At 60.4% G+C, this 14,114-nt stretch overlaps 1 protein-coding gene across 2 annotated transcripts; it reads right to left on the bottom strand.

Moving 5' to 3' along the window:
• Positions 1 to 6,610: 6,610 nt before the first annotated feature.
• LOC139002793 (tumor necrosis factor receptor superfamily member 14-like) lies at positions 6,611 to 12,211 on the bottom strand. Of its 2 annotated transcripts, XM_070403922.1 has the most exons (8): positions 11,999 to 12,211; positions 11,162 to 11,270; positions 10,637 to 10,762; positions 9,706 to 9,861; positions 9,533 to 9,623; positions 8,472 to 8,647; positions 7,776 to 7,822; positions 6,611 to 7,597 (listed from the first exon to the last, which is right to left on the bottom strand). In XM_070403922.1, exons 1-8 carry the CDS (start codon positions 12,086 to 12,088, stop codon positions 7,553 to 7,555), a joined length of 840 nt encoding a protein of 279 aa, XP_070260023.1. In that variant the 5' UTR covers positions 12,089 to 12,211; the 3' UTR covers positions 6,611 to 7,552. The 2 variants fall into 2 exon arrangements, with proteins under 2 accessions (XP_070260023.1, XP_070260022.1); XM_070403921.1 differs by having other exon boundaries at positions 6,611 to 7,822.
• Between the last annotated feature and the right edge of the window lie 1,903 nt (positions 12,212 to 14,114).

The raw sequence follows: 14,114 nt of genomic DNA, 5'->3' as shown, positions 1-14,114 counted from the left end.
ACCAACCCTCACACCCGAGGGCAGGGCTGCGGCTGGGCTCTCTCCGCTCAGGGGAGGGGCCAGAAGGGAGGGGCGGGCCCAGCTCCGCAGAGCAGTTCCTTCCCCTCTCTGGTCCAGGAGCCGCCTCCCCCGCCCCCCGAGGGAGTTCCCATAGAAGTGGGCGCCCCCAAAGCTCATCCCACTCCCCTTGTCGCTCTGCCCCCAGAGAGCTGACCTGCAGCCTCTCCCCACGCGGGCAGAGCCCTCTGAGCCTCCGTGACCTGTGTCCCCTCTGCCTGGGGAGCTGTTTGCACCCACACATTCCAGAGGGAGCCTCTCAGGGGAACTCTGGGCCCTGGGGGTGCGGGAGGGGCACTGTCACCCCTGAGCACCTGGAGGGGCTCCCCACCATGTGCACTTACACCCTCCTGCCTGCAGGGGGCGGGCTGGTCATTCCTGCCCCCATTCCACAGACGGGAGGTGGGGACTCAGAGAGACAGGGCCGGGCCCAGGGCTCCGGGTGCAAACGGTGCTCAGACCCAGCCCTCATCTCTGACCTCAGAGGCCTGGGCCTCCACCTCCGCCTCCTGCTCACATTGTGGAGGCGGCACCGGCCCCTTGGCGGGAATGAGGGAAGCGCCGTGGGATGAGGGACACGGACACAGGAACCCAGGGCCTGGAAGGGACTCCCTCTGCAGGAACCTGGGACCTGCCTCTGGCTCGTGTGTTTCCAGGACGAGGCGCTGCCGACGCCACTGACTCCGCCGACCACCAGCTCAGGCCCCTCCCAGGCGCGCTCTGCGGTGGTGGTGCCAGCAGAGCCCCCAGCGAGGGGACAGCAGCCAGGAGGGACCAGCAGGGCCGGGCTCCCCTCCCTCGGGCCGGAGCTCAGCTCCTGCGGGAACCCCTTGTCCTCTGGGAACAGAGGCCCAGGTGTGCGCCCCAGGCTCCCCCAGCACCCGCTCCCCCTCCTGACCCGCCGGGGTGCCCACTCGCCCACCCAGGGCGCTGAGCGTGCGCACTGAGAGGAAGGCTGAGCCCCGAGGTGACAGGTGTGAGGGCGGAGCAGGACTCACCTGGATGGGGGGTCGGGGGGGCAGCTGGTCCAGTAAAGACTCTGGTTCTGACTCAGGGCAGGGTCCCCTGTGGGACCACATGTCCGTCCACAGCGGGCGGGGCAGCAGGGCCGGGGCTGGGACGGGGCCGCTGCAGGGCTGAGGGCGCAGGAGCCATGCGGGCTGCACGGAGCTGGGCCCGGGGCTCCTCCCGGAGCGGGAAGGGCTGCAGCGCGGGCACCTGGGGAGCGCCCGGGTCTAGAAGGGGCTGCAGCGCGGGCACCGGGGGGAGCGCCCGGGTCCAGAAGGGGCTGCGGGCAGGGCCTGGCCACCCGCCCGGAGGCACCGGCACCTGGTCCCTGGGGACCCTGAGGCCCCTCCGCAGGCAGCCCCGCCCCGGCGGCCTCCTGGGTCTCACTTTATGCCGTGGGTTCTGGCTGTCGCTCATGTTGGTGCCAAATCGCCCCGAGTTGCCCCCACGACCGCCCGCCCTCAGAGGCCTGTGATGCGATCCCCTGTCCTGGGCGCTGGGAAGGCCTCGAAGCACCGACGTCCCAGGGACACTGGGCCCCGCTGACCGCACTCCGGCTCCCAGCTCCGTCCTCCATGGCCACCAGCAGGCTCCTCGGACAAGGGCTGCTGGGCCGGGGACGGGCGTGGGGACGGGTCCTGATGTCCACGGGTGGGGCTCGCAGCCCAGCAGCCTCTTCCCACTCCCTGTGCCTGAGCCCCAGGGGCCCCACATGGTCCCACCCGTTCACATCCAAAGCGCCTCCGCTTGAAGGAACCGGTTCGCGCGCTCTTTCCCGGGCGGGACGCGGAGAAGGGACCCCCCGCCCCGGCACATTCTGGCGTCCACCCGTGGGCAGTGGAGTCCGGCAAAGGGATCGCTCCTGGGAAAGCGCGGGCCACAGGGACGGTAAGCGGGGGTGTAGTTTGGAAGTTCTAATGAACTGGGTGTGAAAATGGGTGATTCCGGGTCTCAAGAGAGACAGCTCTACTCGCAGATGCTTAAAGCTATGCGCAAGGCCTGAGGATTCTCTGTTAAACGTCAAATTCTTGATCCCTGAACTTCATTCATGAAACTTGCCCCTGGCTTCCTGAAGGGACTGTTGACGTTCACACGTGGGAGAAGGTTGGAGAACGGTTGCGTGATGGATCCGCAGCAGAAGGTCCAGAGAAGATCCTGTTCCTGCGTGTGCACCGCGGTCTCCAATACGCGACCGTCTGGACCCCGCGCGGGAGGTGAAGGGTCTCCGGGCGGGACATGGCGACGGCTCACAGCCTGCGGCGGGGGGTGCGAGTGTTTAAAACTCCACCTGCTCCCTCTGCGCCGCCGCCTCCGGAGCCCATCTAGGCGCAGAGCCAGCGGCGCCCCCGTGACCCCGAGCCCCCGGGCGGCGTCCGGAACCGGCGAGACTTCCAATGGCCCGCGCCCCCTCGCCGCCCCGCACCGGCCCAGGGGCTGGGATCACCCCTCTCGGGGAGGTGAGGTCGCCCGGGGCAGAGGGGCCTCTGTGTGTCTCCATCCCAGACAGAGACAGTGTCTCCCCGTAGCATTACCTACAGCTGATCTCTGCTGACCTGGCAAGGAGGATGCGCTCAGGTTCCTGGGCTCCTGGTCACCTCTGGGCTCCTCGCTGTCCACTCCGTCCTCCTCCCCCCTCTGATCCTCAGGGGGCTGCTCGGGACCAGGGCCCTCTGTGGGCGGGGCACCTGATTGTCTGCCGCTGTGAGGCGTGGCTTCAGGTGGGGACTCCTCTTTAAATTGGCTGTTTCTCTCTTGGGTCCATGTTGTGGTTCATATGTCTTGCGGGAATCCACAGGAGCTTTGAGAAATTTTCTGGAAATATATAAACATATCCTCGACCAAATGTTAAGAGGGAATTTCCTCTAAGTTAGATCTGAGATCTTTTTCATTTAATTAGACCATTTTCCATTTTTTAAAAAATATATTTTATTGATTTTTTACAGAGAGGAAGAGAGAGGGATAGAGAATTAGAAACATCGATGAGAGAGAAACATCCATCAGCTGCCTCCTGCACACCCCCTACCGGGGATGTGCCTGCAACCAAGGTACATGCCCTTGACCGGAATCGAACCTGGGATCCTTGAGTCCGCAGGCTGACGCTCTATCCACTGAGCCAAACCGGCTAGGGCCCATTTTCCATTTTGACACCAGTGCACTTTCACAGGTGTCCTGTTATAGACATTATAAAAGGAAAATCAATTATAAAGTAACAATTTAAAAATACTTAAGGCTCAATGTAATATTCTTACAGGAAATATTATATTATTCCCCTATATTGCATTAAAAATAATATGAAGAGGCCTTTGAAAAAAATTTTAATGCAGTCTTGATGACTTTAGGTTTAATTTCTTGTATAGAGATATGACTGCTTTGGATTTATTAAATGCTAAATAATTATTATGATGAGGTGAACCATCAATAAAAATTTTTAATATTTCAGGAACAGTTTCCTGTATGATATAATTAAGTTTTCTTGGATATTCATTTATTGCAATTAGCCAATTTAAATTAATTTGAAATAAAGCTCATTATTTAACTTTACTTGTCTTTGTTAACAATAAATAACACTAATTGGATTACTGCTATCAGCCCCTTTAAATACTTTGACATAGGCTATTTAACTTTTCATTAGGGAGGGAAAATATAAATCATTAACCTTTAATTGTCCTTAGTTGAAGGAAGGCAGGGTTTTCTAGATGATTTTAAACCTCTTGTAAATATATATATATATATATTTACACACACACAACTCGGCATTAATATTTTTTAAATAAAAACATTGCTATTAATAAATCAATTTTTTCTTTTATTTGGCAGAATTTCCTTATGCAATCAAGTATATTGTATTGGTCTAATTTACTTACTTCTTTTTTGGGAGAAGGAATAAATCCTTTTGTACAATCTGGGGCCCTTTGAGATGCACAAAATGTCCTTCCATTCTATTCTTGAAATATTGCATTCGGGAAAAACTGTCAAATATATATCAAATTTAAAAAGTGCCCTAACCGGTTTGGCTCAGTGGATAGAGCATCAGCCTGCAGACAGAAGGGTCCTGGGTTTGATTCCAGTCAAGGGCATGTACCTTGGTTGCGGGCACATCCCCAGTAGGGGGTGTGCAGGCAGCAGCTGATTGATGTTTCTAACTCTATCCCTCTCCCTTCCTCTCTGTAAAAGAATCAATAAAATATATTTTAAAAAAAGAAATTATCAACAGTTAAAAACAGTTCTCTGCATTATAGGATCTAGTCTTGACCATGGAATCAATTACTTTTAATTTGGTCATAGAATTTGTATGACATATGCATAGCTGTGGTTCTACTGAGCATATAAGATACCTTTCAGAAATGTCTCTATCTACAAGCCTTTTAAGAAATAGGAGCTTCTGTTGTCGGCCTTATTAAACCAACTGCTCAAAACATTGGTCTATCACATAACTGAAATGATACTAAGACCGTGATTGCTAATTTATTAAGCATTAAAAACATCTCGTTAAAAAATATGCCGAAACCGGTTTGGCTCAGTGGATAGGGCGCCGGCCTGTGGACTGAAAGGTCACAGGTTCGATTCCGGTCAAGGGCATGTACCTGGGTTGCGGGCACATTCCCAGCGGGAGATGTGCAGGAGGCAGCTGATGGATGTTTCTAACTCTCTATCCCTCTCCCTTCCTCTCTGTAAAAAATCAATAAAATATATTTAAAATATATACATAAATAGTAAGTAAATCCCGGAGGCAAGCACATTTTGTTCCAGCAGCATTTCCGCAGCGAGACTCCGCTTTCAAGCTCCACCCTGAACCCCACCCTCCGGGAGCGGACAGTCCCGTCTGATTGGCCGATTCAGAGGGAGGCGGGCCTGGGCTTTCAAGATGGCGGCGCCCGTGAGAGCCACGTGGCTGCAGCCGGAAGGCGGCTCCGGGGCCCGCAGCCCCAGGCCACGCCCTGCAGCCGGAAGATTGAAAAGATTAAGAGGTTAAGAGGATTTCCGTCCGGGTTAAAAGGGGAACTTTCTTATCCGCACGCTGGGTTAATTACAGGATTAATCCGCTTTCCTTTAGACTTCGCTGGAAAACTCACTAGAAAGCATGTTGCCCTTTTTACGACGAGACGGAGACTCCGACAGTAACAGCACGTGTTTAAAGGGAACGGACTCAATCCCGCAGGACCGGTACCGTAAGGGGGTCTGGACCCGCGCTCGAACCGCCGGAGCCGCGGGACAGTGAGAAGGAAACTGGCCTTGGAGGCGTGTCAGGACGTAAAACGGAACAACGCACTGCCCGGGGGGGGGGGGGGGGTCGTTGTCGCGGGAAGATCATCTGATGTGACGGGCACCCCCACGCCGGGCCCTTCCTGTCAGCCCACAGGGGCGGGACCACATCTGCCAGACAAGGACCCGTAGATGATAAAAAGCAAAGCCCGTGTGTGTCTCTCCGCTCCGCTCCTTCCCGGCGTCCACCAGGCACCGGTGTTAATGGGCCCCTCGCTCCCTCTCGGAAGCCGCTCGGCATTGCTCGGCTCTTCGGCAACAACAGCGCGAGGCCCGCAGGTTCGCTGGGGCGCGGAGGATTCAAACGCCAGTCGCCACATTGTCTGTTCCCGCGACCGCGCCGGGGAGACACTGTCTCTGTCTGGGATGGAGACACACAGAGGCCCCTCTGCCCCCGGCGACCTCCCCTCCCCGAGAGGGGGGATCCCAGCCCCTGGGCTGGCGCGGGGCGGCGAGGGGGCGAGGCCCTTTGGAAGCCTTCTCGCCGGTTCGGGACGCCCGGGGCCAGGGGCTCGGGGCCACGGGGTCACCACTGGCGCTGCGCAGAGATGGGCTCCGGGGGCGGAGGCGCAGAGGGAGCGGGCGGAGTTTTAGACTCGCACCCCCGCCGCAGGCTGTGAGCCGTCGCCATGTCCCGCCCGGAGACCCTTCACCTCCCGCGCTGGGTCCAGACGGTCGCGTATCGGAGACCGCGGTGCACACGCAGGAACGGGATCTTCTCTGGACCTTCTGCTGCGGATCCATCACGCAACCGTTCTCCAACCTTCTCCCCCGTGTGAACGTCAACAGTTCCCTTCAGGAAGCCAGGGGCAAGATTCATGGATGAAGTTCAAGGGATCAAGAATTTGACCACGGGCCCTGACCGGTTTGGCTCAGTGGATGGAGCATTGGCCTGCGGACTCAAGGGTCCCAGGTTCGATTCCGGTCAAGGGCGTGGACCTGGGTTGCGGGCACAACCCCGGTGGGGAGTGTGCAGGAGGCAGCTGATCGATGTTTCTGGCTCTCTGTCCCTCTCCCTTCCTCTCTGTAAAAAATCAATAAAATATAAAGAATGGATGGATGAGTGAATGGGTGAGTGAGTGAATGATACCTGAGGACAGGGCCTCCTTCCAGTGAGTGGTGTTGGTCAGAGGAGAAAATCAGTTGGTAAATGCAGGTGAGAAATGGAACGTGCTCACAGGCTGAGGTCTCTCCCCAAACTCGCTCAGCTCCACGAGCCTCACGTCTCAGGGTTTCTCCGGAAGTCTGACCCAGAACCAGAGATTGACCGGCCCTCAAAGCATCTTGTCCAAGTTATTTTTATTGATAATAAAAAATTTAAAACATATAAAATGGCCAGTTGGAAATGGCTTCCCAGACTGTGAGTCATGTGATGCGCAGACATGACCCCGTCCCAGTCCGAGCCCAGGAGGAGGCTGAGGCCCGTCCTGCAGCTGAGCTGAGGGCCCGGGGTGGCAGGTGGGGGGCAAGAGCGTCCTGGGCCAGGGCCTCACACGCTGGGTCAGGAGTGGGGAGGTCAGGCACCTCAGGAGCCCGGTGGGAGACGCGGGTGGTCCCAACCTGTGCTGACCCACATTCTGCGTGGTTCAGGTTCAGGATCTGGAGAAGGGCCGCGCACCAATGACAGAGAGAAGACAAGAAACAATAATTTGGAAATATTGGGGGCCTGGCGGGAAGCCCAATCCAGGGGGAAGGACTTCCACTCTTGCTCAGGCCTTGCCAACCTTTTTTTCAGTTTTGAATACAAATCTAGCCCTTAGGCAGGTAATTGTGGTAACAGACAGACTCTATTAAAGGTCAGGAAATATTAGAAAGATTTTCTCTGAGACTATTTGGTAAGGAAATTGCTTGAGCCCCCACTGTCTGCACTAAACAATTGGTGCATAGCTCTGGCCCTGCCAGGGCTTCAGGTTCACCGTGTTCCGGGATCCTTGATTACACTCCTCTGATAATGAAGACAATGGATGGCTCCCCACACCACAGCCCCCGGCACAGCAGGTGGGCTCCTCCTCAGCCAGGTGCGGGCTGGCCTCCAGGGGTGGAGCCCGCAGCTTCCCTGACCACGTATGTCGTCTTTGGGGGCCTGGCCGCTGCCCGCAGCCTCGCGGAGATGGCTCAGGCTGTGCATGCCGCAGCCATGTGTCAGCTGGCAGTCACTCTGAGGAAACACGGATGCTGTCTCCTCCAGGGACTCCGTGGTGACGTCTGGCTGGACCCGGGAGACCTACAGGTCCCGACGCCTGTTCCTTTCAGGCCCCTTTCCTGTCCCCTGCGAGGGACACTCAGCGTGAAGACCAGAGGCTGCTCCCGCCTGGCCCGGATGCTTGGGGTCAGCCACCCCCAAGGGCAGGATTGGGGACTCCCTCCCCGACTTAGCACAGCGTCCAACGAGGACTCAGCCACACAGGGACGTGTCCCTCCACCCCTCCCCCCGCCAGCAGCCTCACCGCCAGGGTGGGGACAGGCAGCAATTCCCGAGGAAAGGCGAGTTTACCTGCAAAACAGAGACGCCCCGTCAGGAAGGGGCCGCCCAGCCGGGCACCAGGGGGCCTGCTGCTCTCAGGGAACCTCCCAGAGACCGACCCGCTCAGAGGCAGCAAGACCCAAGCACGGGCTCCTGGTCGGCCTGTCCCCGGGGCCAGGAGACAGGGAAGGACCCGGGCCCTGCCACCTCCCCTGCTGCCAACCCAGCCCCACCTCAACCCCATGGACCGTCCACAGGGAGGGCTGAGCCCCCCCAGGGGAGCGGCTGCCAGGAGCCAGGAGGAGGGACCCGCCCGCTGCTCAGAGCCGGGCCCTGGGCCGGGCACCTCCCGGGTGAGGACAGGGCGCAGCCTCACCCACAGCCCTGAGCCTCTCTCTGCTCAGGGCCCCCCCCTCAGCGCCCTGGGCAGGGACAGGGGAGGGAGGCATGACGGGGGCTCCCGCTGCTCTCGGCTCCCTGTGCTCCTCCGTCCACTGAGGGCAGGTGGGAGCTCGGGCTCTGGTGCTGCGTGTGCACCGGGGGCACCAGGCTCCTCAGACAGGAAGTCCCGCCCCGGGCACCCCAGGCCGCCTCTCTATTTGGGGGACAGAGCCAGAGCGGTGTCTGGGATGAGAGAGCTGGGACCTGAGCCCTGATGGGACCAGGGGCTCCTGCTCACCACGTGACATTCTGTTCCTGATGGACATGAGCACACGTGGCACAGAAATGCCAGTGATGACCAGGATGACGAGGATGATGACGCTGACGCTGATGATGATGGAGCCCCCGAAGGAGCATGTCACGTCTGAGCTGTTGGTCCCAGGCATAGCTTCCCAGGCAAGTGGGCCACTGCACCTGGGGGAGGAGGGGGCCGTGGACAGCGGGCAGGGGCACCTATGTCCCTGGCGCTCACCCGACCCCGAGCATCCCCTGTGCAGCCTTCCCCTGCCGTGTGTGCAGTCCATCAAGACATAGCTTGCGTCTTGGTGGACGCAAGGCTGCTGTCTGGGGTGGGCACGGGGAGGGGGCTCTAGTGGGCACTCAGGTCCGTCTGACTCTCCCTGTCCCACAGCCACGAGGAGACGGAGGGAGGGGAGGAAGGGGCAGGACAACCAGGGGACAGGGACACTGGACACAGGAGAGGGACAGCGAAGGAGATGCCAGGGGTGAGGGCAGAGCTGGTGTCAGGAATGGACTGTGAAAGCCAGTGCCCCAGACAGAGAGGGACAGACTGGGGAAGGGTGGGGGGTACAAGAGGGAAGGGGAGGATGGAGACTGAGGGACAGATGGGGGTGGGAATGGGTGAGGGTGGACACACAGGACCCAGAGCCTCCGTTTGGCAGTCATGCCAGAGACTAAGCCAGCAGGTCACAGCTGGCATCGGTGTGTGTGTATGTGTGTGTGTCTGTGTGTAAAGTGGGCACTGGGGTTCCTGTTTCCGGGGGGGTGGGGGGGTGGACTCCTCACTCTGGAGCTTCGTGTGTGCACCCCTGAATCCGAATAGCAGGACTCCTCAGCACTGACACCTGGGGACACCCCGGAACACACGGTGGGGTCTCTGTCCGCAGCGCCTTGAGCCCTGCATCTGGGATGTGCTGACCGGGCCCTGGGCTGAGGTGACAGCGGTGTGGGAGCCACAGGGTCAGTGGGGCAGCGGGGGGGATCACCGTCTCCCCGCATTAGAGGGCCCTCATCTCCCCAGGGTGTTTGGCAGTGCCTCCTGGGACCCGGGTCACCTACCTGGTCCAGGGCGTGCAGGCTGCCTGGGTGGCCTTCACAGAGAAGGTGCCGGGCTGGCAGTCTTCACACAGCGTGTCCTGCCACTCGGTGCCTGAGAAACGACAGTGTCGGGCAGAGGGCTCCTCGGGGCCCCTCAGGCCGGGGCCCGTGTCCTCAGGGGGAGCCGAGCTCACCTGTCTCCCGCACCCTCTGGCCCGGGCGGCAGACACTGTGGGGCCTGCACTGGACGCAGGAGTCCCCGTCCTGTCGCTCACAGAAGTGGCCCTGCCCGCAGCCGCACACGGTGTTGGTCCGGGTGGAGCAGTTCCATCTGGTCACCTGGCCCAGGCCTGGGACCCAGAGAAGGAGCTCAGAGCAGCAGCAAGGCCTGCCAGGGCTGGGGGAGCGCCCGGTCCCGGGAGGAAACCACGCTGAGGGCTGGGCAGCGCCCGCAGGCGTGGGGAGGGCACGGGGACAGGGGTGCAGCCCCCTCTGCTCCCCCTGGACCCTGCCGGCCACAGTCCAGGCTCAGCCGGAACATAGGCCCGGAGCTGCCGGACGCAGAGGCCAGTCCCAAGGGGAATCCGAGGGACGGGGCGGCAGCAGCAGGGACGGGGGCAGGGTCTTCTCCACAGAAGGCCAGGCCTCTCAGGGCGGCTGAGACCTCCCAGCCTGAACCCCAAAGCATTGTGGCCTCCACCTTGGTCCGGGCCTTCCTCCTGGGGTGCCCCAGCCCAACCGCCTGCCCTGGGCCGGGAGGAGACCCAGGGGCCAGTGCTCAGCCGGAGGAGGACCCTGGGGAGGGTGTGGGGACCTGGGAACCGGCACTGCAGGTGGAGGAGGCCTGGCCCCGGGGGCCCACGGGCTGTGCCACAGGCGGGGGTGCCCGCAGGGCATGGGGTGGCTGAGCCTGGAAGGCGGGTGACAGGTGCTGGGGCTGAGGCGCGGGCCCTCTATAGGGAGAGGCAGGTGTGGCCATGGGATGAGGCTCCTTGAAGGGTCCGTGGCAGGGAGCCCCCTGGGTGACGGAGGCCCGGCCCCGGGCAGCCTGAGGGCCTGCAATCAGTGTGGCCGGGATGGGGGGCTCGGGGCTCGGCACAGCCGGGGTTGGGCTCCTGGTCTCACCTGGGTCACAGACGCGGCACCGCAGACACTCGGGCAGGGCATTGCGGTGGGCAGTGTAGGTGCCCCGGGTGCAGGGCTCACACACTGTGCTCCTGAGCTCCCCGCAGGCCTCCTGCACCCGGGAGCCTGCAGCCAAGAGGGCACACACTCAGGGCGGGACGGCCCCAGAGCCCCGGCAGGTGTGACACCCCCCAGGGGTCACCCCACCTGGGCTGTTTTCCAGGCCAGTGAGCCTGCTTGGCAGGAAGTGAGAACTTTCTGGAAGTTGGGGCCTCCTGGGACAGAGGCCTGGCTCTGAGCCCCCTTCTCCTGGCCTGAAATGTGCTGCTCACCCCCAGCCCCACCCTGAGCAGTGAGCTGAGGGTCTGGGGGGGAAGCTGGGGGTGCCCTCTGTGCCCAGGGCCTTCAGGCCTCCCTTGAAGGGGTGCTGGGAGCAGAGGGGCTCCAGGCCAGGGAGGGGGTGCCTGCCCCCAGCACAGCCCCGCCCCCGGCGCCCCCCCAGGGGCCCTGCAAAGCTGCACCCACCTGGCCAGCACTTGGGGCAGCACATGGCCCCCGTCGGGTACTCCTCTTCTTTGCACGAGGGCTTCCCCAGTGTGCAGGGCGGGGCTCTCAGAAGGAGGAGGCTCAGGGCCTACGGGAGATGGGGGGGCGTTGGAGCAGAGCAGCTGCCTGGGCCTCAGTCTGACCCTCCGGGAAATGGGCCATGCCCTGCAGGGGGCCCAGGACAGGATTGTCTACTGAGGATCCTAAGAGCCTGGGTTTGGGACCTCCCTGTGTGTGACCTCTGACCCCCTGGGCTCAGGAGAGTGGGCCCCGCCCCTGGGAAGGCCAGGGCTGCTCTGACCCAACAAACTCTGCCTCGCTGCTCCCTGTGCTGGACCCAAGTCCTGGAAGATGACAGGTCAGGGCAGGGACAGCTGGGGTGGGCGGTGTGGGAGGGCGGGCTCTCTGGTCTGACAGGGTCACAGGCAGGGGGAGGTGGAGGCGGAGGCAGAGAAAGGAATAGGAAGGGGGAATGTGGAGGGGATTGGAGGGGGAGGTGTGGGCCTGTCTTTTAGGGCTACATCTGAGTAGTAACCATGGGGCTTATCAGCTGACATGTAGCAGGAAAAATAAAAAAGGAAATGATGCAGGAAGCCTCCCTCCCGGGCACAGACACCCAGTTCCTCCCCAGAAGGAGCCGGGCGGTGGGCGAGGATTCCGCCCTGAATGGGGGGGGCGGGGGGACAGGGGTCCACAGAGGAGAGTCCTTGGAGGGGGTGGTCTCCTTCCTGGGCCCAGTCCCAGCGGCCAGGGCTGTGGGCAGGGCCGGCTCCCCCACCGGCGCTGGGCTGCTGGGCGACACCGTCCCCGACTCACCAGCCTCAGGGCGTCAGCCACGGGCGTCGGGCTGCAGGGGGGTTGCCCCCAGCCGGGCAGAGGCTGCATGTCCACCCCCGGGACGCTCATTCCCTGACCGCGGCCTCGGGACTCCGGCCGGCAGGACAGACGGACGGCAGCACATGCAGGCACACAGAGGAGCAGAGATTGAGGAGACAGACAGGTGAGGAGGCAGGCTGACTGCTCCCAAAGAGAAAGTGAAACTTATATGGTTTTGCGGTTTCTCCAACCCCACCCTATCCCCCCCACCCCCCACCCCACCCCGCAGCACAGGCCAGGGGCGGGGAAGGGCTCTGGCTGGGCTCTCAGTGTCAGGGAGTGGGGCCAGGTGGGAGGGGCCAGAGAACTGCTCTGCCTGAGCTGGGCCCCCAAAGTGCATCTCACTCCCTGTCACTCTGCCCCCAGAGAGCTGACCTGCAGCCTCTCCCCACGCGGGCAGAGCCCTCTGAGCCTCCGTGACCTGTGTCCCCTCTGCCTGGGGAGCTGTTTGCACCCACACCCCCTAGACAGTGCCTGGGCACTCCTCACCCCCTCCCTCCAGGCCCCCGGCCCCCATCCCCCCCGCTCCGTTTCCCAGATGCTAGCAGACCTTGCACACCAGGCTTCACGTCTCAATGTGTCTAAATGAGCGCTTGTGCCCAGGGAGGCGCCGGGAGAGGGACGCTGAGCTCCCCAGGGCTGGGGGTGAGGCCTGGGGATGAGGATGTGGTTATTGACCGTGATGGTCATGGGGCCTCGGGGGATTCTGGCTGGAATGGTCACAAGCTGCTTCTCCCTCTTCCTTCCTCTCTGAAATCTATCTATCTACACTAATAAAAGAGAAAGATGCAAATTGACCATACCCCCGAATGCTTCCCATTGGCTAATCAGCAGAATATGCAAATTAACTGGCAACCAAGGTGGCGGCCGGCACCCAGGCAGCTGAAGTGAACCGGAGGCTTGCTTGCTCCAGTGATGGAGGAAGCCAACGTTCCCGGCCCGCAGCAGGCTCAGAGCTTAGAGCGCCAGTGATGGCAAGAGAGTTTCAATTATAGAAGCTAAACAAAGCCCAGATATCCTGCTTTCAGCAGCTGCGGCCTCAAGCTGGAGCTGGCCTCAGAGCTAAAGCCGGCTCTCAGCTCCAGTGACAGCCATAGAAAGTAAATAAATCCCAGAATAAAAATAAAAAAGAAAAAAAGGAGAGGTTGGGAGCTTCAGTCACCCACCAGCCTGAAAATGGCCCTCAGCCCCTCATCCAGACTGGCCAGGCACCCCAGTGGGGACCCCCACCCTAAAGGGGGTGCAGGCAGCCTAAAAACAGCCATCAGCCCCTCACCCAGACTGGACAGGCACCCCAGTGGGGACCACACCCAGAACCCTCAGCAGCCGGTCTTGCCTTGAGGCCCGGGAACCGCCCATCATTGGGTCCAGGCTGCAAGGCAAGGCCTTCCCCCAGAAGCCCCAGCTACTTTAAAAATAGAAGGATCTCCTTTTGAACCAATCTGTTTAGATTCATGATTAGTAAAACTGTATGGAACTAATGAAATACCGTGATAGGAATTAGGAAGTGTGACACTGATGGTTCTGGGCATGTGAAGGGTGAGGGACAGAAGGGTACACACGGTCTTCCCTTCAGTTCTGCCGGAGAGATGAGCTCTGAGGGCCGGAGCTGCTCCATGCCCAGAGGAGGTGGGTGTGGTCAGTGGCTCTGTTTCAGAACTTCCTGCCAAGCAGAGACCTTACCCGACCCACAGGAACCTTTTTACTCCAGAAAACAGAAACAGCCAGTTCCCAATGTGCATGGGAAAACCAGTGTCCCCTCCTGTGCACGGCGTCCTGATGGGGTGACGGTGGAGGTGGGCGAGGGGAGCAGTGCAGAGTTGTTAGGCAGCTGGAGTGGGAGTGGAAAGGCCATGAAACGTTCACAGTCCTGGCTGTGCCCACGGCCTGGGCTGCTCCTCCAGGCCCTGGCTGAGGGTTTAGGGCTGATTCTCTCGGGAAGGGAATATTCCATGGGTGAAAGATTTACAGGCTCAGGGTGGGCCGTGTGTTAGTTTGGGGCAAATCCCTCAGCATTCCTGTTGCCAAACCCTCAAAGGAATGAGGCAGAGGCACC

The sequence above is a fragment of the Myotis yumanensis genome, unplaced genomic scaffold, assembly GCF_028538775.1.
Source record: "Myotis yumanensis isolate MYYU_CA2020_CCGP unplaced genomic scaffold, mMyoYum1.0.hap1 SCAF_2, whole genome shotgun sequence".
NCBI lineage: Eukaryota > Metazoa > Chordata > Mammalia > Chiroptera > Vespertilionidae > Myotis > Myotis yumanensis.
Note: the sequence above shows the minus strand (reverse complement) of the source record. Positions and strands in the feature narration are given on the sequence as shown.